Source organism: Trachinotus anak, unplaced genomic scaffold (genome assembly GCF_046630095.1).
Source record: "Trachinotus anak isolate AG129_WGS33_773 ecotype Australia unplaced genomic scaffold, CSIRO_AGI_Tana_v1 ptg000013l, whole genome shotgun sequence".
Classification (NCBI taxonomy): Eukaryota; Metazoa; Chordata; class Actinopteri; order Carangiformes; family Carangidae; genus Trachinotus; species Trachinotus anak.
The window spans coordinates 17519411-17546859 of NW_027273864.1; the positions used below are offsets into that span (position 1 = coordinate 17519411).

At 39.1% G+C, this 27449-nt stretch overlaps 3 protein-coding genes across 8 annotated transcripts; 2 read left to right on the forward strand and 1 right to left on the reverse strand.

Moving 5' to 3' along the window:
• Positions 1-204: 204 nt before the first annotated feature.
• On the forward strand, positions 205-2475 carry LOC139630655 (protein FAM3D). 2 transcript variants are annotated; one of them, XM_071494285.1, is made up of 8 exons: positions 205-363; positions 449-550; positions 752-872; positions 961-1019; positions 1385-1435; positions 1557-1641; positions 1723-1849; positions 1992-2475. In XM_071494285.1, exons 1-8 carry the CDS (start codon positions 351-353, stop codon positions 2094-2096), a joined length of 663 nt encoding a protein of 220 aa, XP_071350386.1. In that variant the 5' UTR covers positions 205-350; the 3' UTR covers positions 2097-2475. The 2 variants fall into 2 exon arrangements, with proteins under 2 accessions (XP_071350386.1, XP_071350387.1); XM_071494286.1 differs by lacking the exons at positions 205-363; positions 752-872.
• Positions 2476-3328: 853 nt separating this feature from the next.
• On the forward strand, positions 3329-10342 carry LOC139630949 (actin-associated protein FAM107A). 5 transcript variants are annotated; one of them, XM_071494817.1, is made up of 6 exons: positions 3329-3557; positions 4705-4756; positions 6362-6548; positions 6621-6777; positions 7551-7652; positions 10207-10342. In XM_071494817.1, exons 1-6 carry the CDS (start codon positions 3534-3536, stop codon positions 10327-10329), a joined length of 645 nt encoding a protein of 214 aa, XP_071350918.1. In that variant the 5' UTR covers positions 3329-3533; the 3' UTR covers positions 10330-10342. The 5 variants fall into 5 exon arrangements, with proteins under 5 accessions (XP_071350918.1, XP_071350922.1, XP_071350921.1 ...); XM_071494821.1 differs by lacking the exons at positions 3329-3557; positions 4705-4756 and adding an exon at positions 5151-6092; XM_071494820.1 differs by lacking the exons at positions 3329-3557; positions 4705-4756 and adding an exon at positions 5152-6013.
• camk1a (calcium/calmodulin-dependent protein kinase Ia) lies at positions 8574-27166 on the reverse strand. The gene is made up of 12 exons (XM_071494816.1): positions 27015-27166; positions 25531-25649; positions 15769-15900; positions 14670-14744; positions 14136-14274; positions 13892-14018; positions 13496-13571; positions 13299-13411; positions 13133-13211; positions 12416-12503; positions 12082-12253; positions 8574-11275 (listed from the first exon to the last, which is right to left on the reverse strand). Exons 2-12 carry the CDS (start codon positions 25614-25616, stop codon positions 11172-11174), a joined length of 1191 nt encoding a protein of 396 aa, XP_071350917.1. The 5' UTR covers positions 25617-25649; positions 27015-27166; the 3' UTR covers positions 8574-11171.
• Between the last annotated feature and the right edge of the window lie 283 nt (positions 27167-27449).

Below are 27449 nucleotides of genomic sequence, written 5' to 3' on the forward strand. Positions count from 1 at the left end.
TGGTGGCCTTTTTACTCCTCATTCTTCTCCGGGTTTCCTGTCCTCGTCTACACACCAGCTAAATACAATGTGCTGTTTATGAGCCTCTTTTTTCACTGCAGATGCTATCTGTTCGTGCTGGATACCTGCCCATTGACATTGCAAACAAGAGAAACACGATCATCTAGTTCACAGTGGGTGTGTGACTGTCAAATACCACGTCTTTTTTATTGACATAGCACAAGGAGGAGTGGACAGTCTGCTGTACAGTAGCTTATGTGTAACATTTCTTGTTTACTTCAACTTACTTTCAAGTGAATTTCACAGCTCTTCCTTTTAGGATCAGAAGGAAGGTCTCAGTTTTGATAGATATGAGATATCAAGGTGAGATTTTACTATATATCTAAAAACAAGAAGTTTTGGTTGTGTGTTTACAAATCTTAATCAATCTACTCGTTGTGGTCGACAGCCTTTTTGTACCTTCTACCTGCTGTATGTGCTGTCCTCCTAATAACATGGATAATCTCCATCAATTTATTTGATGTAGAGGGGAAAACCACATATATTCTTGGTGAGATCCTTTTTTTTTTCTGATTAGATCTTGAATCTTGAGCTACCTCCTTTCATTCAATTTTTAAATGTGATTATTTTCAATTCAATTATGGTAGCATGAATCTTTGTAAAATTGCATAGCTTTTACATCTGCTGTATTTATGGCCACCCTCCTTCAAGAACAGAAATATTTTTCTGTCTCTCTTATCTGCATGTTCAGCTGCAAAACCACATGAGCCAAAGTGCGGCGTCTCTGTCTGTCCACCTGACCATTTTGCTATACACATCAGGAGTGGAGCAGCTAATGTTGTAGGGCCAAGGATCTGTTTTGATGGTAAAATGTACGTGTTATTGTATTAGTACCTGAGTTAACCAAAAAATAAGATAAAGGCTCTGGAGGGAAACTAAATTTTACTGATATCTCAATAGCATTATGAGTCACGCATTGAATAACGTGGGACAAGGACTGAACATTGTGGTACTAAATGGTGAGTAAAATACTCTGATACCTTCACAATACACTGAAAACCAGATCTTATAAAGTACTGGTTAGTGGTAATACAATTTTTTTTAGATTAAAACAGTTAATTTTTAACTCCAAAGTTCAGTCTCAAAGTTTAATCACGTTACATGTTCTTCAGCAGCAGATTTTGTTTGTTAAAAAGTAAAGTGTTTATATAAGATGGAGGAAAATGCTAAAATGCTCATTTAAAAAGAAAATTACCATCTAAGATTCCACAACAATTGGACCAACTTCATCTAATCATGAAGCTCATGTGATATGATCAAAAGCTCTGGAACAGCTATAACACAGACCTTGTGATTTTTAATAATATGTTTTTTTCCAACTCAGGTGAAAATGGAACTGTGGAAAAATTGGGCAATCTCAATATGAGAGATGGAAGTAAGGATTTTTTTTTTTTAATCTTTTAATCCTGTTTCAAAGTTTATTGAAGCCTTCAAATGATGCTGATTTTTATTTATGTATTTTTCTATTTTTTTTTTTTAAATTACTCTAACAAAAGACCCAGAAGACATACTGGCATACCTGAAGGAGATTAAACCTGGCATGATTGTTTTGGTGGCCTCATTTGATGATGTGACAGCAAAGTAAGTCCAAATCTCAGTGATCTAACTGCTAAAACGATTTAATATCACACAGTGTGACCCGTTCTATTTGTTTTATGGCAGAATGACAAATGATATCAGGGAGATATTTGTTGGAATGGGAAGCACTTTCATCAGGTCTGTAAAACAACGAGACAGCTGGGTGTTTGCAGGAAGAGCAGGGGCAGAGCGCAAAAGCCTGTTTGAGAAGGTTAGTGATCCTGTTCACTGCAGTTTTTGTTCTTTTGTTCTATTTGTGTCACAAAAGACTGTCTATTTTAAAATATGCCAGAAGTGAAAACACATGGTAATTGATGGAAAACTAAATGTCTTCTTCCCTGTTCACCTGACAGCATGCTGTTAATCATGAGAACACCAACATTTATGACGGATGGCCAAATACGGTGGGGGTGGGCGGCTGTTTCCCAAAAACCAACGTGGAACAATTTACAGCTTAAAACTGTTGTGATGAACTGCACAATGTGACATTGACTAAGTTACAGTTTGTAATGGCCTATTAAGCCCCACTTCCTTGTAAAAATGATGCCAAAGTTCTCAAACTTAAAACCTAACTCAATGTTAATATCAGTACATCTGCTTCATTTACCTACTATTGCCATTCTGTCATTGTAAAATGTCATTTTCTTGCTGCTTCTACTGTCTGTTGTGTAAGATTGTCAAAATTGTGAAGATGTAAACACTAAAACGGGTATCTTAGTTACTGGTGATATTGTGCTAAATAAGTTAGATTGACTTGACTTGACTGTTGCTGTCCATAGTGATAAAAAAAAAATGCAAAATGAATCTTCAAATAAAGAATAACATTTGAAACAGTGACAGAGGTGAGTGAATACTGTGCAAGTATCTTTTACTGGTGGACTTAAATGTGCTCAGGGATAAATGAAAAATATTTGTTCCAATTTCTGGTAAGTGGAGGATCTGAGGACCAGGTGCATCTCTTTTTCTTTATTCATTTTCATATTTGCTGTACACTTTTCCATTTCAGTTGTAGTCACAATCCTTACTTAAGTAAAAGTGCCAGTATATTAATGTAAACGTACTTTATTAAAATTAAAACTCCTGAATTCAAAATCCTACTTAAGTAATATACTTGAAGTAACAAAAGTAAAAGTATACATTGGGCAGTAAAATGTCCCTAGTAACTGTCATATTAACATCTGTTATATAACGTGTATTAACATAATATGGTGTATATTATAGATTTTAGCACTGATGCAGCATTGTGTGAGCAGCATGTTACTTTTTTTTCTCTTTGCTTATTTTGATGAGATGATTTGATCTCTCTGGGTCTTCAACCATGTGAAAAGTTAAGAAAGGTACTGTCTCTTTGGTTGAACTGCTAACAAGTCAATGATATCTGAAATTTGGCTGGGGACACCAACTGGACTTAAGGGATCACTAACCCATGGTTAAGAACACAGAGTATTTTGTATGCTTATGTTTTTTAATCTTAAAAATGTACTCCTTCCTGTAGCTGTAAAAACTGTTATGGAATAAAAACTACAATATTTCCCTATGAAATGTAGAAAACTGGAAGTATAAAGTAAAATAACATTAGATATACTCAAATAAGGCATAAGTACCTTATTATTCTACTTTAGTACAGTACTTGAGTAAATGCCCTTTGGTGCTTTCCACCACTGAACTGAATATTCCTCCAACACTTGGCCTGTTCTCCAGGGTTGGTCTTCCACTCGATTGCTGCTTCCCTGGGAGCATCATCACTGGTCCAAAGCACAGCACACATTCCTCTCTCTGGTACTCATCACTGCTGGAGAACAGAGTAACCTCAAGTGACTCTGAGTAATTGTTGAAACTCTGTCCTCTCTGAGGCCAGGAGGTGTCCGCGCAGAGCTCTGACTCACACTGAGGACATGGGAGTCACCTATGGAAAGAAGGTAAGAGATTGGATTTTCCTCTTCATTTTCTTCTGTGAGGCATAGCATACGTTTCTCATCTCTCATGTCTCATTAAAAGCAAAACCAGCAGATGCATCTGTGAGGAAAATACACACCACTTTCTTGATGTATTGTGTGCTTGAGGAAGATAAGACAATAGTTACCATTAAAAGGCATACTGATGCTTTTTAACAGTTTTCCTGTCGCAGGTTTTCCTCTTAGCATTATTTCTTCACAAGGACAGTGAATTCTTGAACCAAATGCAGGGCTTTATCCATCTCAAAAACAAAAAAAAAAGCCTTGCCAACAGTGAAGAGTGGGCCTTGGAGACTGTTTATCCCGTCATGTCCTATTAATTCTTCTCTGCACAATATCCACAGTGCGAGATTTAGCCAAACAGCAGGACTCTCCCCTCATCAACCAAACAGCAGCTGGCAGCAGAGTTGTCATTTAAAATGCCTCATGCAGTTTGCATTTTTCCTCAGTGTAACTGTTCACTGTGATCCTGTTTTTCTTTACTATATCATATGCTAGTTTTGAAAATATTTAACAATGTCTCAATGTTTTTTTATTTTTTTGACATTTTACTGCTGAAATGGAACTAATGGCGAGAACAAACATTTAACATTATTGAGTAGATAACGCTGCAAGCAAACTTTCTGTTGTACCACGCTGTATTTTCCTGCATATTCATGAAGTATTTAATCAGTGGAATAATTCTTGTCTCGACAACTATTAATTCTGCTCAAGCTCAAGCAAATGAGGAACTCAGTGGGAATCAAAAACTCAAGCAAATGAGGAACTCAGTGGGAATCAAAGTGCGTTTTGTTTGAGCCTATCATTAATGAGGTGGCAGCCCTCCATCTCACCAGTGAAGGCCCTCGCTTCACTGGACATGTGGAACAGGACCTGACACTTCATTTGTCCGTCAGCATCATAATACAGCTTTGTGCTGCCCGCACTGCATGAAACTGCATTGTTGACCTGACAGGGAGATTTCTATTTATTTGGAGAGCTATCCTGTGTTAAAAAATATATTAAAATAAAATGCGTACACACTAGCATTTTGGAAGGAGCACCATGTCTTAGGGATAAACTGAATGTAACTCTGACTTGAATTATGTTCTGTTTGACTTGTCATTGATAGAGAGACCTGCAATATTCTCCAGGTAGAAGTGAGACACACCTGAACAGGCCAGGTGAGAAATCTAGAAACATCTATTATGGTGTTGCTGATTGCTAACTCATCTTGTTTTCACCTTTACTATTTTCAGTTCAGCAGTATGGGCTCTCTCACACACACATTATATTGAGTACTGTAATAGAGCTGACATCTGACATGACAACTGTCCTCTGCTGTTTAAACCTCCTGTGAGCCTCATGCTGTGAGGCAGCCCAATACTAACCACTGAGCCACTGTGGTATCCACTAAGTTCATCCTTATCATTATCATAAAAAGGCAGCACAAGGTGACTCAGTGAACAAACAGGCAGCAGAGATGTGGGAGAATCATAACGTGCAGGTAGTATTTGCTGCACAGACATTTTTATTGACTCTATTATAAAAGAGTAAATAAGGGCGAGCCAGAATTTGTTGATAAACTGTGGAGTTTTAATAAACCATATGTCTGGTGACAGTTTAGCCTTCGAGTCTGTGAAATATGTTTTTTCAAAAGTCTTTTGGTAAAATGCAGGCTCAGGCTTTGTGCCTCCAGTCCAAAGTTTAAATAGAAATACCTGAACGAGCCTCTACAGATGAACATGCTGTAGGTACACAGAGTGCGGGACAGCCAGTGTACAGTACATAGCAACGGGTTGTGAATTTGAGAGCCTAGAGATCAGTTTTATATCTATTATCATGGTATCATGGTGGCTCTGTGGTCATACCGGCCTCATACAAGGCTGCAATGTGTCTGTGTGAAAAGATGCCATCCAAACACCGTCAGTGGTCTCTACAATAATATTAGGTAGTGTCGTTAGAAAGTAGGAGGACAGCTTGTCTGACTCTTACTTCCTGAGTGAGTACATATTATCACGGCTGGCTCAAAACCCATGACAACAATGGGAGGTGACACAAAAAGTTGCACCATACAATTAACTTCATCAAAAAAAGTGAACAAGAATATCAAAAAGGTTATGGGATATGAGGATCAGAAAATCAATAGTGTAGGAGTGTTTGCATGAGTGAAGCGATAAGATGTGAGGTGCTGGATGGCAAAAGATGAAAAAGAAAACCCCAGAACACGAGCAAGGTGTGTGGAGCAGCGTTTCCCCTTGCTCTCCCCCCATGGCACAGGTCACAGAGTATTTTTGCTTCTGAGTACACCGGGCCCAGGTGTTCCCAATATTCGATCACCTGGCCACACCTACTGGGCACCTGCAACACAAAACACAAACAGAGAAAAAACAGCCAGCTCAGCAGCTAAAAGAGACAGGGTCATCACAATATATATCTATGTATATATGTATATATGTATATATATATGCGTGTGTGTGTATATAGATAGATAGATATTATTATTATTGTTAAGTTAAAGTAAGAATTTCATTTTATCCCTTCAGTTCTGAATTACTTTTTTCACTTTGTGACTGTTTTTGAAAAGTGCTGTATAAATAAAGTTATCATTTAAGCAGGGAGCTCATTCTTAACTATCAGTGCATATATTGCATATATAAAACATAGTCTACAATAAGATTGAGTTTTTTTATTTGTAAGTATGATGAATATGGCAAGAGGTTACATCCAAAAATCAACTTGGTAGAGTGATAAAAAATAATTCATGTTGGTATGGTTTTTCCCCTCAGGCTCAGTGATGCAGGCACACCAAAACGAACAGGAAGACCGATGCTCAAAGCTTCAGGTCTTTCCACCCAAACTCCAGAGTGAGGAGGAGAGTGTTAACCTCATCAGACCCAGAAAACCTCTCAGTCCTTTAACTGCCTCCAAGAGCCACCAGGAGCTCCACAAAGAACTGCGGATGACCCACAATAGGTTGGACAGACACGCTCATCATTCGGTTTCATTGTTGATATAAGTTGTTAAGTCCCTCTGTGTTTCTGTCAGGAGGGTGTCTCAAGAAGGAAAAAGCGAACTCCAGCGAGTTCTAGAAAAGAGGAAATGGGACCAAAAGAAGAAGGCGAGCAGGGATCATGAGGAGGCAAAGAAGAACAGATCACCCCTTCATCAAGAGCTGCTGAAAAGACATCACAGGCTAGAAAAAGTATGTGAACGTATCATAACAAATATTCGTCTGTGTGAATATAGCTGACATTTAATGAAATGTCTATTCTGTGAACATACGTTATTGTATCTGATAAAAATGTTTAAAATTTACACACAGATTGATTATCAAGTTTTTCTGTAGTCGGCCAGGAGAGGGCAGTGCAGACATTGTTTCTGATAGTTTAGGTCCAGTCTTGGTTCCTGCACCAAATCCATACTAGACATTATGCATGTATCAGTGCCTTCTCTGGGTTAGTACAACTTCTAGTGATATGAGCTTTACATAAAGATAATCACAATTTATGCATATTAGAAGCTCTTTGTCAGACCATTTACAGTTTTTAAGAACTTTGGATTGTATGGATGTCGCAGCCATTCATCTATAGGCAGAGGGAGAGGGAGAACATACTGATATTCTTGTTGCAGCTTGTTGAGGTAAATAATGCAACATATTCTATACTCTCATTTTTTGTTTTGTATATAAAATAAAAATTTGTAAAGTATCCAGTAACTATAGCAAATGTAGTGGGGGTATAAAGTGTGATATTTATTGTGCCCTTGAACTTGGAGTAGAAGCATAACGTGACCTGCAATGGAAATACTCAAGTGAAGTACAAGTATCTCAAATTACTTGACTACAGCTTATGTACTTGATTATTTTGCCCCACTGTTTTTATTGGCTTTTTATTGGCTTTTTCGTACTCTGTAATGGTGCTGCTTGTTGACTGTGCAAGAGCTTCAAGACTTTGTCTTTTTTTCATTTCTCCACAGCTGGAGAGAGAGGAGAAAGGGCAGCAGCGAGAGGAGCCAGAGTTCCTGCGAGTGAAAGAGAGACTCAGGAGGACAGCAGTTCTGGATGCAAAAGAAAAAGAAGTGTGACATTTATGATTATTATTATTTTTACTTTTTACTTTTTTATGTTTGAATGTTCTCATTATGAAGAATCACAATATTTTCTGCACAATTCTGCAACTAGTTTTTTGGGTATATTTAGTTTTCCCTTGCACATGTCACTTTTGGAAATGGAGTCATCAATAAACAAGTATCATCAATACACTGGTCAGACAATCAGTTTAGCTCTATCTGTCTGAACATATCAAGACACAATATGTGAGGGAAGGTAACTGATGTCACCACTGAGAATTACTGTTGATTGAGAGACATTAAATATACATTTAACAAATATTATATTAAATATTAATTTGATAGGTTTCAATGATCTCTCATTAAAATAAGTCTATGTCTATTCAAAGCAGAATTACAATAAACAGAAGAGTCTCAACCACTAAAAGCATAAAAAAGGTTCCTGTTAACATTCATTTGATTAATGACAGTTTTTAAATGAGAAAAAGACTCTTTTTATGAAATGATGATGTCAGTCTAAAAGTGTACTATATGTATCAGAAACATTAAGCTGATATTTATCTTTTAAAAGTTTAAACATGGAATAATCTACAGGGAACATATGAACAGCTGGTTTAATGCATTTCATTACAGTGATCACTAACTGTGGTCATTTTTACATTCCGTGTGCTCACTGTGTCCGCTAGATCTACAAGAACCTGGGTTTTGCACATTGCTCACTCAACATGACAATAAAAGAAATAGTTAAAATAACTCAAAATCAGTCATAAAACAAGTGATAAATACAAATTTTTGTACGCATTGCGTTTTTCAGGTCATTTGTAGTTTATATACTTGAATTGATTCTGTAAAAACCACAGTTTAATCAGAGTTTTCTGTGTAATTTACATCTAACAACAAAGGGATTGTGTAATGACAGAACACACAATGCATAGACAAGGAAGTTTTATTTCATTTCCTGCAATCATATCTCTGTGGGTACAAATCATTGTATTTTCTTACATCCTGTTCAATAACCCATGATGCATTGCATCCATACATTTGTAGCTCAAAACAGCTTTTACAAAAAAGGATATACAATATATACTTATATTTATATATATAATATACACGTGTTTCTTTATGCATTTAGATGTGTTTGTAATGGGTAAAATAAGCTTTTTTTTAAAAAAAACAAAAAACAAAAAAAAACAAAAACAAAGAAAACAGCCATGTGGAAACAAATCCCAAGAAAGGTTAAACAAAAGGTCATTACCAAACAAATAATAGCCAGGTTATCAAAGTCATCAACATTGGCTAGCTAACAGTTAACATGAAGCCCTTCACACACAGTTTGCATATTTTCCACAATTACAGTCATGTAAATCCAGAGTGATTGCCCTCTGTTACTGTACTATGGACCTGTATGTATCAATGACAGATTGAGGAAATTGGCTTAATGTGGGCAACAAAATTTTATCAAATTCAACAAAACGGAGTGGTTCTCTATAGCTAAGTAATAATACAGTATTATGTCATGACATACCTTAAATTAATAATGGTATGGTATGAATATTATCAGGATTAAAGTACTTTTAGCTACTAGTTGTCTCATCAGTCTTTTCTGTGTTAAATTTCTTGCAGAATCCATCATCTGAGTCATACATTTAAAAGAAGATGACATATTGACTATATAGTCTATAGTAAAACATCCCCACTTCCCTGTATGGCTTTAGTACTGTAGTCCTTTTACTCAGTAGGACAAATGTAGAGCTTGCACACTGGCAGAGAGGTGATGTTTCCAGCACGATGATTTTTTTTCATGTTTTGTACTGTGCCTGGCACCTGTTTAAAATTGGGATATGTTTTTCTTTCTACTTGTGTCTTGGTATCAGACATGGATAAGTAGTAGGAAAGATTCTACATGAGCAACAGAAAAAAAGCAGAAAGAAAGAATTATCTGAGATGTAAATAAACGTAGTACAGGAGAAATGTCACTCAAGTAGAGACTTGACCATCAGAGTCAATGCAAATGATATGTCCACTGTGCTGTGTTGTACTTTGTCAACAACATTACTTCTGGTGTTACTCACTTCACATTATATAGCTCAAAATTACAGTATTACATCATTTTTCAATACAACAGAGTAATAATAATCATGTGTGTTTTATATTAATTGATCATCATTCATGTAAACATATTTAACCAGGTCATGCAAACAGTAGACCAAAACTTCTTCCACTAGAGGTGCACAGCACAGAGCAGGCGGAGTGCCCAGACTGAGATCCCTCTTACTCAGTGTGAGACAGGCCTGAGCCAGGCCGAGAGACCGACAGCTGGCGGTTTGTCAGAAACAGAACAGGGAGGATGAGCGTGACATGAATTTGATCGTTTTCTTCCCATGCATTGTGGATTCTCTTCAAAATAACTCTCCTCATCTTGGGAGGAATGTCTAATTCATGCGTTTGACAAACTTACAGGGATCTCAGTTTGAGCCTCTGGTAACAGAACAGCCATAAAACAAAACAAAACAAAAAAAAGTCTCCTTTTGATATTCATACATTTCTATGTTTTCTCCGACAGAAGCATGCAGACACTCCAGGTCAGAACCACTCTTCACAAACCCAGTCTGAGCCAGAATATAGAGTCCATAACCCCCAGAAGTACCCTCCACTTTCAAGTATCTCCTTTCCAGAAAGGCTTTAAACAAAAAGAGTACATACAGAAACACTTAATAATGACAATGAGAAGAAAAGACAAGAGCGATCAAACAGAACAAATGGGCTAGTGGGATCGGTAGATGCCTTGAGATTAATTCTATTCAACTAAACAGCTACTTGGTCAGTGACTGGACTGAGTCACATTGATGGGTTAAGAGTATAAAGACATGCAGGATTAGGTTTCAGCACTGCTTCCCTTTAAAATGTGTTCCCCTCTTCTTTGTGCCCTGTCTGGCCAGATTTTTAGAGAAAGCTGCCAGTAATGTATGAGTGTGTGGGCCAGATGGATGAAGACACACAAGTAATTGTGATTAGAGGTAGATGTGACAGATAATGTGAGAACAAAAATAATGGAGGAAACTGCCTTTAGGCCACTGTCTCGTCTTTGATTAAGACTCCAGAGGCTTTGATCCTTCCTGAAGGTAACATCCAGAAGGACTTGTCGTGATGTTCACGCTGCCAAGTGACCACTGTCTGCTACAGCTGCACAAAGGACAACTACATGTTAGGGCTGCTAGGGGGGTTTATTTCAGGATAATCATGCAGACAGACCCTTTTTTTTTTAAATCATAAACTCTCTGTCCATTTGGTGCTGCCTTGCATACTGTTCTGCAACAACGTTAAAACTTGTGTATCTTTGAGTTATGATGTGGTTTTGGACAAAGACTTGGACAGTATGTTTCTCCACACCACAACAGTGACCTGCTCGCTGTGGATGTACTCTGGTGGACACTGCCTGATAACTACTCTGCATTCCTGGCCAGACTGGGCGGGTGGGCTCTGGGCGCTCCAGGGACACAATGTCACCATGACAACGGGAGGTTGTGCTCAGACGCGACTGGCTGGCCTGCAGCAGTAGGTGCAGCTCCTCAGGCTGTCCCGATCTGTGCTGCCCTCATTGCTTCCACGACGGCCGTCCTCATAGTGGGACACTGGATATTAGAGCAAAACATTTAAAGGGAAATTCTGATTATTCTCAAATAAGGACTTGGGTCTAAATATCTTTTCAATCACCATCTCTTTGTAGAGCCAAAAACAACATATATTGGGCATATAGTGGGAGTCTCTGAAAGCTTTTCACATAAATGTAAATTTTTCAGGATTCATCTCATCTCATCTTTGTCTCATCTTCAAGACCAAAAGTAAACAGCCCCCTGGATCAGATCATGTTTCTAACTGCATAGGGATCTACTTCCCGGACTACCAGTCAGCAAACCAGACAGTTAACTATTCCTAGCATATTGTCTTCTTAGCGTATCAAAGAAAAATAAGTGCAGTGGTTGATAATACAACAGGCTATAGGAGGATGTCATTTAACAAGACATTTTACAATGTTGTCGACTTTATATATTGGAGCCAGAGTTAGGAGGTAAATCTATTGTTGTCCACACACAGTGATAATGGTTGTGTAGCTACAACAAATTTGTGGCTCTGATAAACATTGCCCAAAGTCAGCTGGAAGAGGAGGCTGGAGCTGGCTGGACCAAACGGTCTCCATATGATAAGACAAGTGATGGGAATGTAGCCTATCACATCCATCCATCCATCCATCCATCCATCCATCCATCCATCCATCCATCCATCCATGCATCCATCCTCAATATCCATTGCTTTCGTTAAATCATTAAATCTTTAACCACATGCTATTGTGGGACGATCTTTGCTATTGAGTTGAGCAACTCGTCTGAAATTGATTCTAAGCGAGTATTTGCTCATTCACTGTGAAGTGTAAACTTACGGCTCTCCTCCTCCCCATTCCCCAAATCATCCTCCTCCTCCTCCTCCTCTTCCTCTGGGAGCAGATGTCCATGGCAGGGACTGGTGGGAGTTATCTGGCTGGGTCCCTCGAGGCTAGTGCCCAGCTGCAACTTCCTCATGTGGCGCACCACCGCTGTGGCATTAAATGCTTGCTACATGGACACAGACAGAGACGAAGGAAAAAAAGAACCTTCTGCATCTGACAGCCACTGAGAGAGGGAAACAGCAAAGGTGTAGAAAATGTGCTCTAAATCGTGCCAATCTTAATACTGCTCTTTCAGCAGGTTGTGCTGTGTTTCAGCCAAAGTACTGACCTTCCATTTACTTTTGGCAAAGTTCTTCTTGATTTGAGCACTGACAGATTCATGGATATTCTTGTCCAGAGCTGTGTCTCCACAGATCCTGCAAAGTCACCAAATATTAGAGAATTTACAGTATTGTTGTACTGATCATTAATCATCAACTATTTTCAAAAGACAGTTAAGTAATTGTTGTTAATTTTTCAAGCAAAAATGCAAAAACATTAGTTCCAGCTTCTCAAATGTGATTATTTGATACTTTTCTTTGTCATATGTGTGTGATTATAAACAAAATATGTTTGAGTTTTGCATTGTTGGTTGGGTAACTTTTTATAGGCGGAAAGATTAATAATTTAATCAAGGAAATAATAAACAGATTTTTTTGCTGCACCTCTACTGTCAATTATTTCTTCAAAATAATGTTTTAGTTTTTTTTTTTGTTGGTTTGTTTTTAGCCTTTTCCATTGTAATTTTCTAGAGCCCAAGGTGACATCCTGGTCCACATCACAAAGAAAAAAAATCAATTTACAATGATATAAAATAGCAGCAAATCTTCACATGAAGCTAGAAAATCTTTGGCACTTTTACTTGACAAATGTCTTTGTAGATTAATCTCTTGTCAAAATTGCTGGTGAATAGTTTCAGTTCAATTAAAACTCAAATGGTTGTCAGTTCTTTCAATCAAGTAATTAACAAACAGTTTCAGCGCTGCACATTTCGTGACTTTCTTACCATGGATGCTGGAGGGCCTGCTCACATGTATATCTCTTCAAAGGGTCTTTCTCCATCAGGTGACAGATGAAGTCTTTGGCTGTAAACAAAAAAATCAATAGTACAATCGGACTTCTTAGTTTTCAGTGTTTGATTTCCATGTGATATTTGAAGTAACTGATAATACCTGAATCTGAGATGTCGTCCCAGTACGGAGAGTCAAATTCATACTCTGCTTTCAGAATCTGCTCAAATAACTTGGCATCATTTTCATCGTAAAACGGGGGATATCCACATAACCTGAGGGAGAGATATTGGAGCACAGTCAAAACTATAAAAATCTCACTTTTCATACTTCTCAGGAATGAATGAGTTCAGGCTTACAGAATATAAGAAATAACTCCTATGGACCAGCAATCCACTGCTTTGCTGTATGGCTTCTGAGCGAGCACCTCAGGAGCTGTGAAACACACGCAGCACATATTCACAGAGTGCAAAATACATGAGCAGCAGCAGCAGCAGCAGCAGCAGCAGCAGCAGCGAGGGTGAATTCAAGTAATCTTGACCTTTCAGTAATACCATGCGATCTGGTAGGTCATGTTAAACAGGTAGAGAGCACTTCTGAAACACTTGCAATTGACTCAGTCGTGGATGAAAGAGCCTCTCACAACGCAGTGAATAAAGAGGGGGTATCAGCTGAAACGGCAAGTGCCGAGCTCACATCAAAGAGAGGGGGGAGGTGAGGAGAGCCTGACCGACCAGAGAAAAAAAATGCCTTACCCACATATCCAGGAGTACCGCAGGCTGTGGACATGACACTGCCTGCTCCCTCAATCTTTGACAGTCCAAAGTCACTGATCATAATCTTGGAGTCTTCATCCATGCTGTAATACAGCAAATTCTCTGGCTGCAAGCACAAAGGCAAGATGATCAAAGAGGAGGGTGTGAAAATGGAGGGGGGAGAAAGGTCAAACTCCAAGACAGATTGAGCTGTTACATTTCTGTCTTTCCTGAAGTACGATACCTTCAAGTCTCTGTGGACGATCCCCATGTCGTGGAGATATTTGACTGCATCTAAAATCTGGTGGATGAGCTGGCTGGCATCTCTCTCTGTGTAGAAACCTTTCTCCACAATCCTGTCGAACAGCTCACCTCCAGATACCCTGGCAGATGAAAGGGAAAAAACGTAAAAAGTCCCTTACCTTTAGTGCAAGAAAGATTGTATCTATTATCTAGTTAATCAACATTTTTTTCTTCAGTTAATCAATTTCACATTCATGTTTGCAGCCAAATACCTTTTAAACCCACAGATCTTTATTTTCAATTCAAGAGACTCGAATTACTGGTAAATAAATAAAAAAAAGTGGAAAATGGCCATCTCAAATTCTCAGATTCCATGGCAACATTTTTAAATGTCTTTTTTTCTGACCAGCAGTACAAAACCCAAAGATATTCAACAAATAATGATGTAAACAGAGAAAAACAGCAAATACTGTGGCAGTTTTGCTTGATAAATTGATGCCAATTCATTTTCTAAAGAGGAAGGGGGAGAACTCACAGCTGCATGACAAGGTATAGATGAGATGTACTTTCAAAGATGTCCTCCAGCGTAACAATGTTGGGGTGCTTGATTCTGAGGAAAATACATGGACAAAAATCATCAGTCAAAATCTGTTACTGTAAAATGTGCCACATTTCTCTAATGCTTACTGTCAAATGGTCACCAGATGGCATTCTTGCTGCATAATTCAGATTTAAAGCGTCTGTTCTGTCTTTCTCTCTCTCCCTTTTTTTTTTTTTTTTTTTTTTTTGGAAAGCCCTTCAGTTCAACCTGTTCCCCCAAAAATACAAAAACGACAAAATTTGTATGAATAAATACATCAAAGCTTCATATGGATAACTACCTCTCTGTGAGAATGACAGTGACTGTCTGCAGCTGGAAGCACAGACAAAGAACAGCTTTGGATAATATAGCTACGGCTTGACAGAATGACTATGAAAAAATGCTATTCTTGCACACAAAAACTAGATTTGGATCATTTATTGTTACAAACCAGCCAACAGACAGTCAAGCATCTCTCTTGGCTCTCGAGTGGAGCTGAGAGCATATGAACTCACCATCGCTTTAACACAGCAGCAGCTGAACGGGGCTAATGTGACTTTTATTAGAATAAGAGAATCCCTCTCTGTTTTTCTCAGGTGATTTTTCAACTTTCTCGATGTCTCTTGCTCTCACGACTCTCTCATCTGCTTAAAGGTGACTTTGAGCGTTTGGCCAAACTCCATTCCTCCCATTCTTCCCACATCTTTCTCCGTCTATCATACCCAACCCCCCTCACCACTTCTCCACCCTCCATGTCTCTTTCTCTTTCTTCAATGCACTGCTGCGGGGAACTCCACACCATCTCCGCCTCTGTGTGCTGTTGCCCTGGCAACAGGGACACTAAAAATAGGTCTATCTTCTTTACTCCTGACATTTCCGGTGCACAATCCTACTGTTTCTACTGACACCATGTATTTAGTCACCCATACAATTGACCCCTAGCATGTATGTTCTGCAACTCTACATGCAGTGTTGTAAGAGGCGGCACTGACTAATTCCTCCCGCTGGACCTAAGTGACAGCTGAGGCTTCACGAGGAACTTTGGTGGCATCACCTGTGTAGTACTGCGATCTCATTTTCGATGTTGTTCTCTTTGCCTTCCAACGCTTTCTTAGGGATGCACTTGATAGCCACCAGCCTCTGGGTCCTCTTCTCCTCGGCTAGAACCACCTCAGAGAAAGCTCCCCTAAAAGACAGGCAGTGGAAAGACACACACACACACACACACAGAAATGCACACATGCACACATTAGAGAAAGAATGAGAAATGTGTGGGAGTGTGGGGTGGAATGGACAAGATCAGAAAGCTTAAGGAAATGGCTGCAGGCCATGGTGGCTTAAGAGTGTTACACAAAAGAGGATAAATCCTTCTTGATATCATTTTAGTGCAAAGGTGTGTCTTCTTTGGCTGATTTTCACAATAGCCTTATTTAAATTGAGTTTTTATATATTTTTGTGGCCTCAATAAAATTGATTCTCAACGAACCCTAACCCGAACACTGGTACTTTTAAAAAAGATCTCCTAATACATTGCAATCAACCATCTGGGTGTGTGTTTGTGGGGCATAGATGCGTGTGTGTAGTGTTTAGATGAATAATTCAAAATGGTGGCATTACTGAGAGGTTTAGGGAACTGAGAAAGGCCCGGGAGGTGAAGCAACAGTCACAAAGCAGACATTTATAGAAATAGCAGTTGCTTTGAAAAAAAAAAAAAAAAAAAAAGGAAACTATTTTTAATCCATTCAATAATGGATGCAGTAAATGTAGTGTGGCTGTTTCTGAGGGAGACTAGACTGCATTATGGATTATGGTCTGGTGATGATGAGAGCGAGAATAGTGTGTATTTACACAGTCCCCCCACAGGAGCGTGGGAGGAAGCTCAGGAGGAGGCCTGAACGCACGAACATTGTCAGCAGCCACAGGGATCCTTTACATGTGTGTGAAACAGCACTGTCATGCAATACACAATGGACGATGAAGTAGCAAATATTTTGTCTTCTTTTCAACTATCACACTGTGGACCATCTTAATTTAACACTCAAGTCTGCAACCTTGAATAAAAGGATGAAGACTTCACAGTGCTGTTGCCAATAGCAACCCTGAGATAAGAAGGCAAACATCTCTCACTTAATGTTTATTCTGTTTTTAATGGGTATTAACACGCAAGTATAATGCTGAGAGTTATTGTGCTCTCAGTAAACCTCCTCCCAACGGGAATTTTTTTCCATCACCATGTCATAATAAACGCTCAGTGTGAATCTGTGGTAAATCGTTGAGATGGCTTTGAACCATGGCCATCTTGTGCTCAACGAACCAGCGCAGCAGAAATGTTTGCATAGTGAAGCTGATGCACAAGAGCAGAAACGATTCTCACACATGTATCTTGTTTCTTTTTTTTTTTTTTTTTTTTTTACAGAGTCCCTAAAATAATCTCAAAGCAAAATCACATAAAGCTCCAATTCCATTCAACCCATAAAAGCATTTTAATGTGTTTATGTTGGCAGCTTTTACAGGCAGGGTTTCACCAGAGGGTCAAGAGTGCTAAACTTCTATTATCGGTCAGTAACAATCTATTTAGTCTAATTGGCTGTTTGAAATAGGAGAGTCAGTGGGCTGAGACTAGGACTGAGACAGCTACAGATGAAGACTGATGTATGAATATGTCATTAAAATGTGGGAAATACTTCCTCACTGAAAATAGCATTTCTGTGATTGTAAGATTAGATTACCAACAGATATGTCTTAGATGAACAAGAAGCTTTGTTTGTTAGCCTTAGAAATGAACCAATTTAGAGCGAGAAAAATTGTATCTGGCTCACTTGAGCCCAGACTGTCTCTGAAATATGGTGCAATCAGAACGATGAAATCCTCAAAATCCAGCTATCTATTGTTTTCAAGCCATGCCTATGGCACTGTGGTCCAGACTTACATGTGTCAACAACTATTGGATGGATTGCTATGAAATTCTGTACAAATATTCATTGTCCCCAGAGGATGGCGATTACTGTACAATATTGTATAACAATGTACAATATAGTATAATACATGCCATTTCATTTAGAGCAATTCATGGCATGCTAATACGACAGTAAATATTATCAACAGTTTATACTGTATGTGACCAGATCCAGAGTGATAGATCTGTTAGAGTCTGTTATTCAGACTCTTATTACTGTAATCCTACTTCTGAAAGAAAAAAAGAAATCCTCAGAAATGAAACATAGTTTGTTAGTAATGATTGTGTGACTGCACGTGAGCTGGACTGATGGTTGAAAAGGTATTTCGAACTATGTGTCTGCATCATTTCACCCAGTATGTTTGAGTGACAGAATGACTGAAAGCAAATGAAAGAGCTAGAAGACGTACACTCATACATACACACACACACACACACGCACACTCACACATGCATGCACACACACTTTTCTACTGTTGCCGTGAGACACATTGTAATTAACCATCCAGTTGCTCATTTCTCCTTGGAGACGTAGTAGGGGTTGGCTCTCAGCGGGGTTTGGGAGAGGAACACAGGATGGTGCAAGAGAGGAAGCTACTGTAGCTGTTAACCTGAAATAATTATATTTTGTTTAGCACTAATGTGTACATCTATGCATCAGACATAAGTAAAATAGGTTAATGTCACTGTCCGGCCTTAGAGACAGCAGTTTCTTCAGCCTCAGATGAAAACACCCAGTCACCTTTTTTCCACAAGCAATCAGCAAAAAGCTACTGAAATTTATTTACACATAATTTTATCTATTTTACGCCAGTAAATAATCCTGGCACACATGTTAACTTGCTGCTAACAAATTTAAATAAATAAGTTTCACATGAGTCATTTGGTCTCAAGACTCATATCTGACGCATCTGTCAGCTCGGCTGTTTTTGTGCACATGAACAGGCTATGTGCCACAGCACATCCTCTGTCACAAGATAGATAGATAGATAGATAGAACCTAGCTCACATTATTATGTAATTTAGCAAAATGTTATTAGCATAAGGCTTTGTAATTGGAGGTATGTTGTGTTATTTCAGTGAAATGCTATTTTAAATTTACATCATTATTAAACAGCATTTTACCAAGTGTGGAGTAGGATGTGTCCATATTGTAGAAACTTGACTTTGTGGGTGCTGGGGATCCAAAGAGCTTCTGCATTGGCAAACTTTCAACAGTTTATTCTCTTTTCTCAAGGATTTCACCTTGGTAGTTGACTGTTAAAGATGATTGAATGGCTTAAAGGCAAATAAAAGCAATAATCAGTTACCAGGGGTACTCTAATAATTCTAATCAAGGAACTGCAGCCTACTTCAGGAAATATAACCTAAGGCGATATTGCAGGCGGATCAACGTGCTGCCTCAAACAAAGGGAGAGACTGAGTAGGACCTGATCCAGGCCTCTTATCAGTCTAGGTGTGTCCTAAAAATCCCACCTTCCCGGGACTGGCCAAGAAGTAATATTTTCAACACATATTATCGTCTTCATTCTAAGATGGTCATATATTAACAAGCTATAGCAATTTCTTAGTTTTGTCAGTTACAGGTAGTGGGGGTAAATATTCAGTAACAACTCTCTATGAGAAATAATTTTTTGTTGTAAAACCCATTTTAATTTAGTGATTCGTAAATCTCCATGTGATAAACACTTACATTCAGCCTTGTTTCCTAAGATATTATGTTTATATACAACTAAACACTGGCACTGTAATCACTGACTAGTTGTGGTTATGTTATGCTCGGAGGCAATTTTTTTTAATGAATAAAATGCTACATTTATTAACAGCAACAGAGTCACAGAAGGTGGTCGGGGTGGAGGGTGGGTGTACAAAGTGCAAGACTGTCGCACCAGAGACAAGGGTTTGTTTCCACAGTCCCATCTGTGTTTATGGGCTTAGGCAACAAAAGGACTTTGGCTGAGGTGAGGGAAAGATTGTGGTTTTGGTAAACACGTTGTGTCACTGTGAACTGTTTCTGTATTAGACTATTATTGTAGGAGACAATGTTGCTGACATTATAACTAGGCTAAGTCTGAACTTATGAACAGCTGGTGCAAACGGCTTTACACGCAATCAAGAGTGTGATGCAATTAAAGCCCACTGCATCTCCCTCACAATGATGGATGGTTGCCGCAATTCATAATGTTATTTTTTTGCATTAGAGAGATGCACTATCAATCAGGCAGAGTCAGGCCCCTTGGACCTGTTGCAGACAGCTAGGCCCATCCATCAGTGTATCGATCTCACCTGATGCAAGTGCTCCCTTCAAGCCCAACATGCCTCCAAGTCCCAAAAAAAGCTTTCTCTTTTTAGCCTAATCCATTTTGTGTGTGTGCTGGTTGGAGTGTGGAGTGTGGAGTGTGTGTGTGTGTGTGTGTGTGTGTGTGTGTGTGTGTGTGTGTGTGTGTTTGAGTTGGACAGAAAAGAGTGGTACATGTGTGGACATGAAGTATAATCCCATTCCAACCAATCTCCAGGTCCATTCTGGTATTATGAAAATTAACATCTTTCATTTATATATAAATATAGCTCTGGTCTGGACCATTCACTAACAATAGTACAAATGTATGTCCTCCATCTACTCTACTAAAGTCACGTGTAGGTCAAACCTCTTAACTCCACTGCTTTACTCTATAAACAGACCAACCAGCACAAGTGCTTTCCAACAGTGTTTAGGACTACACAGTCACAATGTTTATGCTCCTACACATGATACACTTGGACCCAAGTAGTTCTTTAAACTGGCTTTTCCCCTTTAAAAGGTTCAGTTTAGTTATATTCTGTTTCTGGGTACAACATTCAACAATCACTCATGTGTCAAGTATCTACTGTTTAAATACCCTCAGTTAAAAGAACATGCAATTTAACACTGAATCAAATAGCACTAGGAACATAAAAAGGGTTGCTAGTACTGCTTCTCCTGCTGAGAATCAACACCAGATTCTGCAGCTCTTTGCAGGTTTTGTTGCTTTGGGCTCATTATTTTGTGTGTTCACGTTACTTTCATCCTAAGTAAAACTCAACAGTGCAGTGAAAGAGAGATCTGAAAGGAGAATTGAGCATCAGCAATACACTTAAGAAGTACTCTGCTGTGGATGGTTTAAATATTTACTGCTGTGTAGCGGTCTGAAATTGTTTTGTTAACTGGCCCCATGCTCTTCATTTCTGTCAAAGAAGCTGCCAGCTCACCAGGATATCTCTGTCCACAGGACTCATAAACTGAACTGATGTCTATGCATCAATATCACTACTCCTAACTAACCCTCTAAGTACAGGAAAACACCAAACCTTGGACACAAGTTATCATCTCAAAGTAATTTCAAGGCACATTTAATGAAATTGTCAACATAAAGACAGAGTTGACACAGAAGCTACCGCGAGTAATTACACTGACAGCAGCAATAACACATCTCTCTCTACTCCTATCCTATCTTTAAAAACACGAGGTCAAAACCTAGTATATGGCTGGATCATGTATGGTCCATGTGTAAACTAGAGGATGTAGTTGAATTCTGTTGTGGAACCACTGTTAACAACTTATTTCAACAGAAAGTAGCTAAAGCCTGCTCAAGAAGTCGCTAAATGTCACTAGATGACATAATACATGAATTCATGATGTAATTGTGCAGCATTTGCATTCTATCAAGTGTCAGCAGGTTTCAGCCCATCATCTGTTTGCTTCTCTCCTCATCCCTGTGCTAATATATAGAGTATTTTAATACAGCCGAATCATCATATCTACAAGTTAAAGACAAAGACTGTGCTGTGATTTTGGCTATATTTACTTGTAAAATGATCACTCAGATAGAAAGTTAGAATGTCACCCACATCTATCTCAGCTGCTGTGCGGTCAATTGAATGAGAGGCATAGAGATGTGTGCCTGCAGAGGGAAAACCTGACCTCACACTTACTGGGCATTACTGGTGACTCTCTGCTACAGAAAACAGCTACGATTTGTCTAAAAAGTCGCTACATTTGTCACTAGGTGTTTTTTTGTAAAGAAGTTGCTGAAGGTGTCTTAAAAATCGGTAAATCCAGCAACCAAGGCACTAAGTTGGTAAAGTACCTGTAAACTCCCCTGATGAGGTAATAGAAAATGTTTGTACCAATTCATTTTGAATCAGCCAATGAGAAAACTCCAATACTCGACCGACCGACCAGCGGTGTAACTTCATCCCTCAGTCATTCATTCAGCGGCATTCATGTTTATAGGGACGGCCTCCAGATCGCATTTTAGAAAATCTGAATGAGCCAGAAAAAAAAAAAAAAAAAAAGCGGTATGGTTCCATAGTAACAATGAACACTCCACATGGAAAGTAGTAACTTCTTACCATTATGTATAAAGTTGATGTATTATATCTTGTTTATTTTATCTGAAAAAAAAAAAACGTAAAAACTCCACATTGTGTTTTACGACAGGTTACGTGCTGTATTACTGCTGGATCAACTCATGGTGATGACAAGACCTTAAATGAAATAGTTAATACTTAAATTATCAGTCACACATAACTACAGGATATAAAGTGTTAACAGATGAGCTTCAGAGATGCTGATTGGTGGATTTTATTACCTTTGGACAGAGACAGATTCTGAATCTGTTTCTGTTTGTTTCCAGTTTTTACAGTATTCTGAGCTAAGCTAACTGGTACCAAGCAGTAAATTTCCAGTACAACTATGATAGTGCATCATGTGGCTTTTGACAAGAAAGCACATTGGGAAGAATTTTTCTTAAAATGTCAAACCATTCCTTTATAAGCTCAATTCAACATTATTCATTATTATTAAAAGAAACACATTTATTCATATAATATGCCTTTTATTTCTCCTTTAAAAGTTTCACTTTTGAAATCTGTGGCACTGAGACATAACGTCACAACTCCAACAAGGCTGAGAAGAGTAATATCAGAGCTGTATACTGTGCTGTTTACCTGTCTTATTCATTTCATCCTGGCTATACAACTTGTTTAAGCCTAACAGTGTTAATTAGAATGACAAAGAAAAGTCAAAACAAGTGTGATCAAAGAGTGACAGTCATGAGACCGAAGAGACAGGGGGATTTTTTTATTTTTTTATTTGCTAACCCTGCCTTAAGGACAGCTTGTCCTGAAGTGGACTCCAAACAGAGGTAGAACTGTGAGGATTAGCCAGATCTGAATATAATATTTCAACATAAATCAATTAACTTCACGCACTGAATTCCTGGATAAAGCTCCACTGTAATCTTCTCTCCGAGCATAAGGAGCTTTCCGTCAACACATTAATTCTGCCCTCTGCCAGGTCCAGCTATAGTGACAGGAGGGAAAGAATATTACTACAGCTTTTTCTCTCTTTTTTTTCTGAAATGAGGACATACTATCCTGGGCTATTGACTCTTTCAATCCTTGTTATATAATCCTTAATATCATCCTTCTAAATTACAGTCACTGTTTTAAGTTCCGGTGAAGTCTCGGTGGAATCATAACAGAAGTTATCAGCGTTTAACAGCAGTCATGAATTCTCAAATATACAATCTGTTAGTCAAAGTGCATTGCACACAGCATGCACAGCTCTGAGACAGACTGATGGAGTCTTATTTGGCGTCCTAACGCAGGACTGAACATACCCAGACAGCCTCATCATCTACCCACAGATAGTTCACTTTTTTTGGATGTGGACCAGAGTTGCGCAGTCATTAATATCTGATTCTGTGCAGCCTCTCTGGGGAAGCAGGTGTGATTCCAAGAAGAAAGAAAACAACCACACTCCATATGGCACACTCGTGTCATCACAGGTGGACATGTGCTAGGTCACTTGTACTTGGTTTTGGGGGGGTGGAGATATGCCCCTCGACCATCTGGGCTAAATCCTGTCCCCCCTGGAGCTTGCAGTCACAGGTCTGTGTGAGTCCAGCCCTCACCATTACCGTCTGCAACTGTCCTCTAGCTGGTTGAAGATTATTTTTGCAATTCATTATAAGAGGCATATTAAATCAAAATTTAAATGTAAATGTAATCTATTTTGGATTCCAGACTGCCTAGCAATAATAAAATGTAATCAGGGCCACAGGAAATATAAGTTGCCACCTGGTTTCATGTGGGTGGATTGAGCCTGGGTTTTTCAGGCAAATTGCAGCCAGCTGTTGCAGTAACAGGTTTGTGTCATCTTTAGACAAAAGTTTTCTAGTCAATCATCTCACAGTCAAAAATAAAGGTGTAGCGGCTTCCCACATTCGGGGAGGATAAAGAGACAGAGAGGGGTCGTGTTCCAAAGAACAATTCTAACCAGGTTGTGTACTGTGGTAAGAAAAGAGCCACTGAATTTAGTCAAATAGTTCTAGGGAAAGTGGCAGGGTGACGTATGTGCTTTCACAGCTTTGATAGAAAAGCGAAAAAAGGTTGGTGCACTAAAAAGAGCACAAAATGCAGGTCAGTCTGCCTAAATATCATCACCTCTGTGATACCAGTACGACCACTCCAACTATCCACATTGCTGATACTGGGAGGACTGATTTAGATCAGTGATTATATTATTTTCAAAATGGATAAAACATATAGTAAGATGTGTGAAATGGCTCAAATAGACCCCGTGTGTGAATCTGCCATTAGCCGTTCAAGTCATTTTATTGTGATCACATCAGTTCACTTTAGTTTTTAAAGACACTGAAGCCACTCATCCTCACCTACACCGATGTAATATCCAAGGAAGAACAAAACTATACTGACCAGTGGTGTTGTTTAATAACAAACACAACTCCATGCAACTGACCCCACATACCTGCATGTGTACATTTTCATGTGCAAACACATATGCAATCATGGTCACAGATACGATGTTTCTTTAGAGAGATTGAGAGATCCAAGCCACATCTGAAACAAGATTCACTTAAGTTTTTTAATGCCTTTGTTTTTATATATACTGCTACTTACTTTGCATTGACTTTTAGCAGTCAACCCATAAAGCTTAGCTGCAATCCCTTTAAAATGCTTTTGTACCTCTTAGAGGAAAGTCGTGGTGGCAAGAGAGAGGAGGAAAAGAACTGCTATTTTGAATTCTTTTAGAGGAGTAGGAAATAGTTGAGTCAGCATCCAACAGTGGCCAAGAACAAGACAAGTCTGAGTCAAAATAGACATTAGTGAAGGGCACTTCCAAAATGTCAATCAAGAGTGAGACAGACTCCAGAGTCCAGACTTAAATTCTGCAGCCCTGGCAGCATGGACAGATGGGGAAAAATTGAGTGATGGGAGCCTTTTGACCCCTTGGTTTCTGCAGCGCTATGTAAATTGTGTACTGTGGGTACTGCCATGTACCCATCCATTACAGTGCATGCATGTGTCAGTGTATGGGAACTCTACCTGGTCCCATGCTTGTTGTTTATCAATTATTTTTGTGGTAATTTGATTAAAACATTGTGTAATCCCTGTAAGAACAACAAAATCTCTGATGATAAGAACAGATTTCACAAAGGGCATCCTCTAAGACAGAGGGTCCGTTCAAACCACACAAAAACAATGTTATATTGATAGTGTTTGTCTAGTTATGTACGTAGTTTTCAATCATAATCAAAGGCTTTGAGGTGAAACTTTTGCAGCCACCCCAACACGAGGAGCAAAATGGAACCAGTCCAATGAATATTAATGGCACTAATATGATTGGAAAAATTCAAGACAATGACATCTTTCCTGAAACAATGTCCCAAGTATTCGATGTACCAGCTGACACACAGTAAAACTGGAGTGACCACAGGCCCCTGAGGGTCTGGAGGCCACTAGTGCAGTAGCCCACTTTGCCCAGTTGGTAACGCAGCCTCGATAACAGCACTAAATTTACAGTATACAACTCACGTTCCCAGCACTTCTTTGAAGTCATAATGTTCTTTGATGTCTGATGTCTTCTTTTTCCATCCATTTCCATCCTCTCCAAGAGGCATCCTACAACGCTGATCGGATTCGCCACACTACAGCTACGGGCAAAGAGGAACAGAATAAAAAACTTTGGACAGACTCGGAGCATCCACAGTTAAGTTTTAATCACCACATGTGCACAAAATACGTGTTTTCCAACGTCTATATTGTTTTTATATAAACTTTTAACCACTTTCTGGCATTGTCCCTATTACAAACACCATTCCAGCACATAGTGGGGAGGTGATAGATTAAAGCTTGACTTATGACCTGAAATATTACACCACAATTCACTCTGTTTAACATGCTTAATTAACTGCATTTAGACAGCAAGAAATATTCTGCCTCTGCATCAGGTCAATAGATCCATTATAGTTTGGCTGACTGATGTGACTGTTGCTTAAAACCTGCAGTCATTAAATAAACCATTGATTTTCCTGATGAAGTGCTCTGGTTGTTGCATCACAAGCTTGTGTTTTTAAGACCACTTAGAAGCCAACATTGAAGCTGTAGCTTTTTTTTTGAGCCATTTAATTTATCAGATGGGATAAATTTAATTAGAGAAAACACTTTTATAAGGCTGAGCAAAATGTGGAGAATGTTAAGAACAGACTGGCACATAAAACAGAAACATTAATAAGAAACAGAAGACAAAAATAAACTTGCAGACTGATAAAAAGATATGACTACTACCCCCACCCACCACAACCAAAAAAAAAGCCACAACACAGGGCAGCGATATACTTTCTTCTTCGTTGACAACTGGCCTTGCAACAATGAATATAGCAACAAATAACAGGAAAGTAGGGCAAACAGTGCAGCAGAGACAGTCGCAAGAAAGAGACCATGTAGCCCTGCCGTCGCAAAAACAAACGCATGGTCAGTAGCGGCGGATACCAGCTGGGGGGGGGGGAAACCTGTGCTATATTTAACATCTGAAGCTTTAAACCGTCGTTTCGCTCTGAAGAAAGAAGAACAATCAACAAATACAAAAAGAGCTCAGGTCCAATGGAAACTGTAATCCACTGAGACACATTTGCTAACCTGCTCTGCACTAAGGCTGCAGGGCGTCAATGACAAGCGGGAGAATAAATGGAAAATAAAAGGTTATGCCGGTGCAATATGTCTGCAGTGCTGAATTTTTTTAATTTTTTGTTTTTTTCCTAGTGATCATGCATGTAAGCTACAGTAAAGAAAAAGGCGGTGTGGGTGCGCGCACTGTAGCCTGTACTGCAGCGCTCAAGGGTACGGCAGTCAAATGAAGGCAGCATCTTTAGGTTAGATCAGGAGGCTGCAGCCATGCGACATGGAAGCGCACCGAGAGCGCTTTAAGTTATGTTGCTTAAAGAAAAAAAACAAATAAATAAAAAACACACGGTTGACAGCGCATATGAGTGAAAATATAACCGGGAGGAAAAACATACCTGAATGGCGATCTGTAGCTGTGATGTGTTCCCCTTCCCTCTGGGAGCGATGTGGTTGTTGTGCTTGGGCGCAGCGCTGAGTCCGCTCACACTTCTCCTGACGTCAAGAAAACCAGACGTCTGTGGACGTAGTGCAGCATGAAATCACTCCCTGTCCCTCTCTCGATCCGCGATGCACCCTGCGATAGTCGAGCTTTTACATCTGCTTGTTATTTGTTATTTTTGAGGAAATCTTCTTGCAGTGTGTGTGTGTGTGTGTGTGTGTGTGTGGGGGGGGGGGGGGGTGTTAATGCTCTTACTGTAGCATGTGGGGTATGCAGACAATTTTAAGGGGCTTTTCTAAACAGGAATAACGTGGGACCGTGAATAATTTATCACACAGCACGAACAAGGAGCACACGAACAAAGTATGTGGACTGTGAGTCTTATAATAAC

Coding starts and splice junctions, on each gene's coding strand:
- LOC139630655 (XM_071494285.1), top strand. Junction 873..960: donor ATCTGTTTTGATGGTAAAAT/GTACGTGTTATT, acceptor ATATCTCAATAG/CATTATGAGTCACGCATTGA. Junction 1,850..1,991: donor GCAAAAGCCTGTTTGAGAAG/GTTAGTGATCCT, acceptor TTCACCTGACAG/CATGCTGTTAATCATGAGAA.
- LOC139630949 (XM_071494817.1), top strand. CDS start 3,534: ATGGGAGTCACCTATGGAAAGAAG. Junction 6,549..6,620: donor CTGCGGATGACCCACAATAG/GTTGGACAGACA, acceptor TGTTTCTGTCAG/GAGGGTGTCTCAAGAAGGAA. Junction 7,653..10,206: donor TGGATGCAAAAGAAAAAGAA/GTGTGACATTTA, acceptor TTTCTCCGACAG/AAGCATGCAGACACTCCAGG.
- camk1a (XM_071494816.1), bottom strand. CDS start 25,616: ATGCCTCTTGGAGAGGATGGAAATGGATGGAAAAAGAAGACATCAGAC. Junction 13,572..13,891: donor CGGTACTCCTGGATATGTGG/GTAAGGCATTTT, acceptor TGTGTTTCACAG/CTCCTGAGGTGCTCGCTCAG. Junction 11,276..12,081: donor GAATGGGGAGGAGGAGAGCC/GTAAGTTTACAC, acceptor TCTAATATCCAG/TGTCCCACTATGAGGACGGC.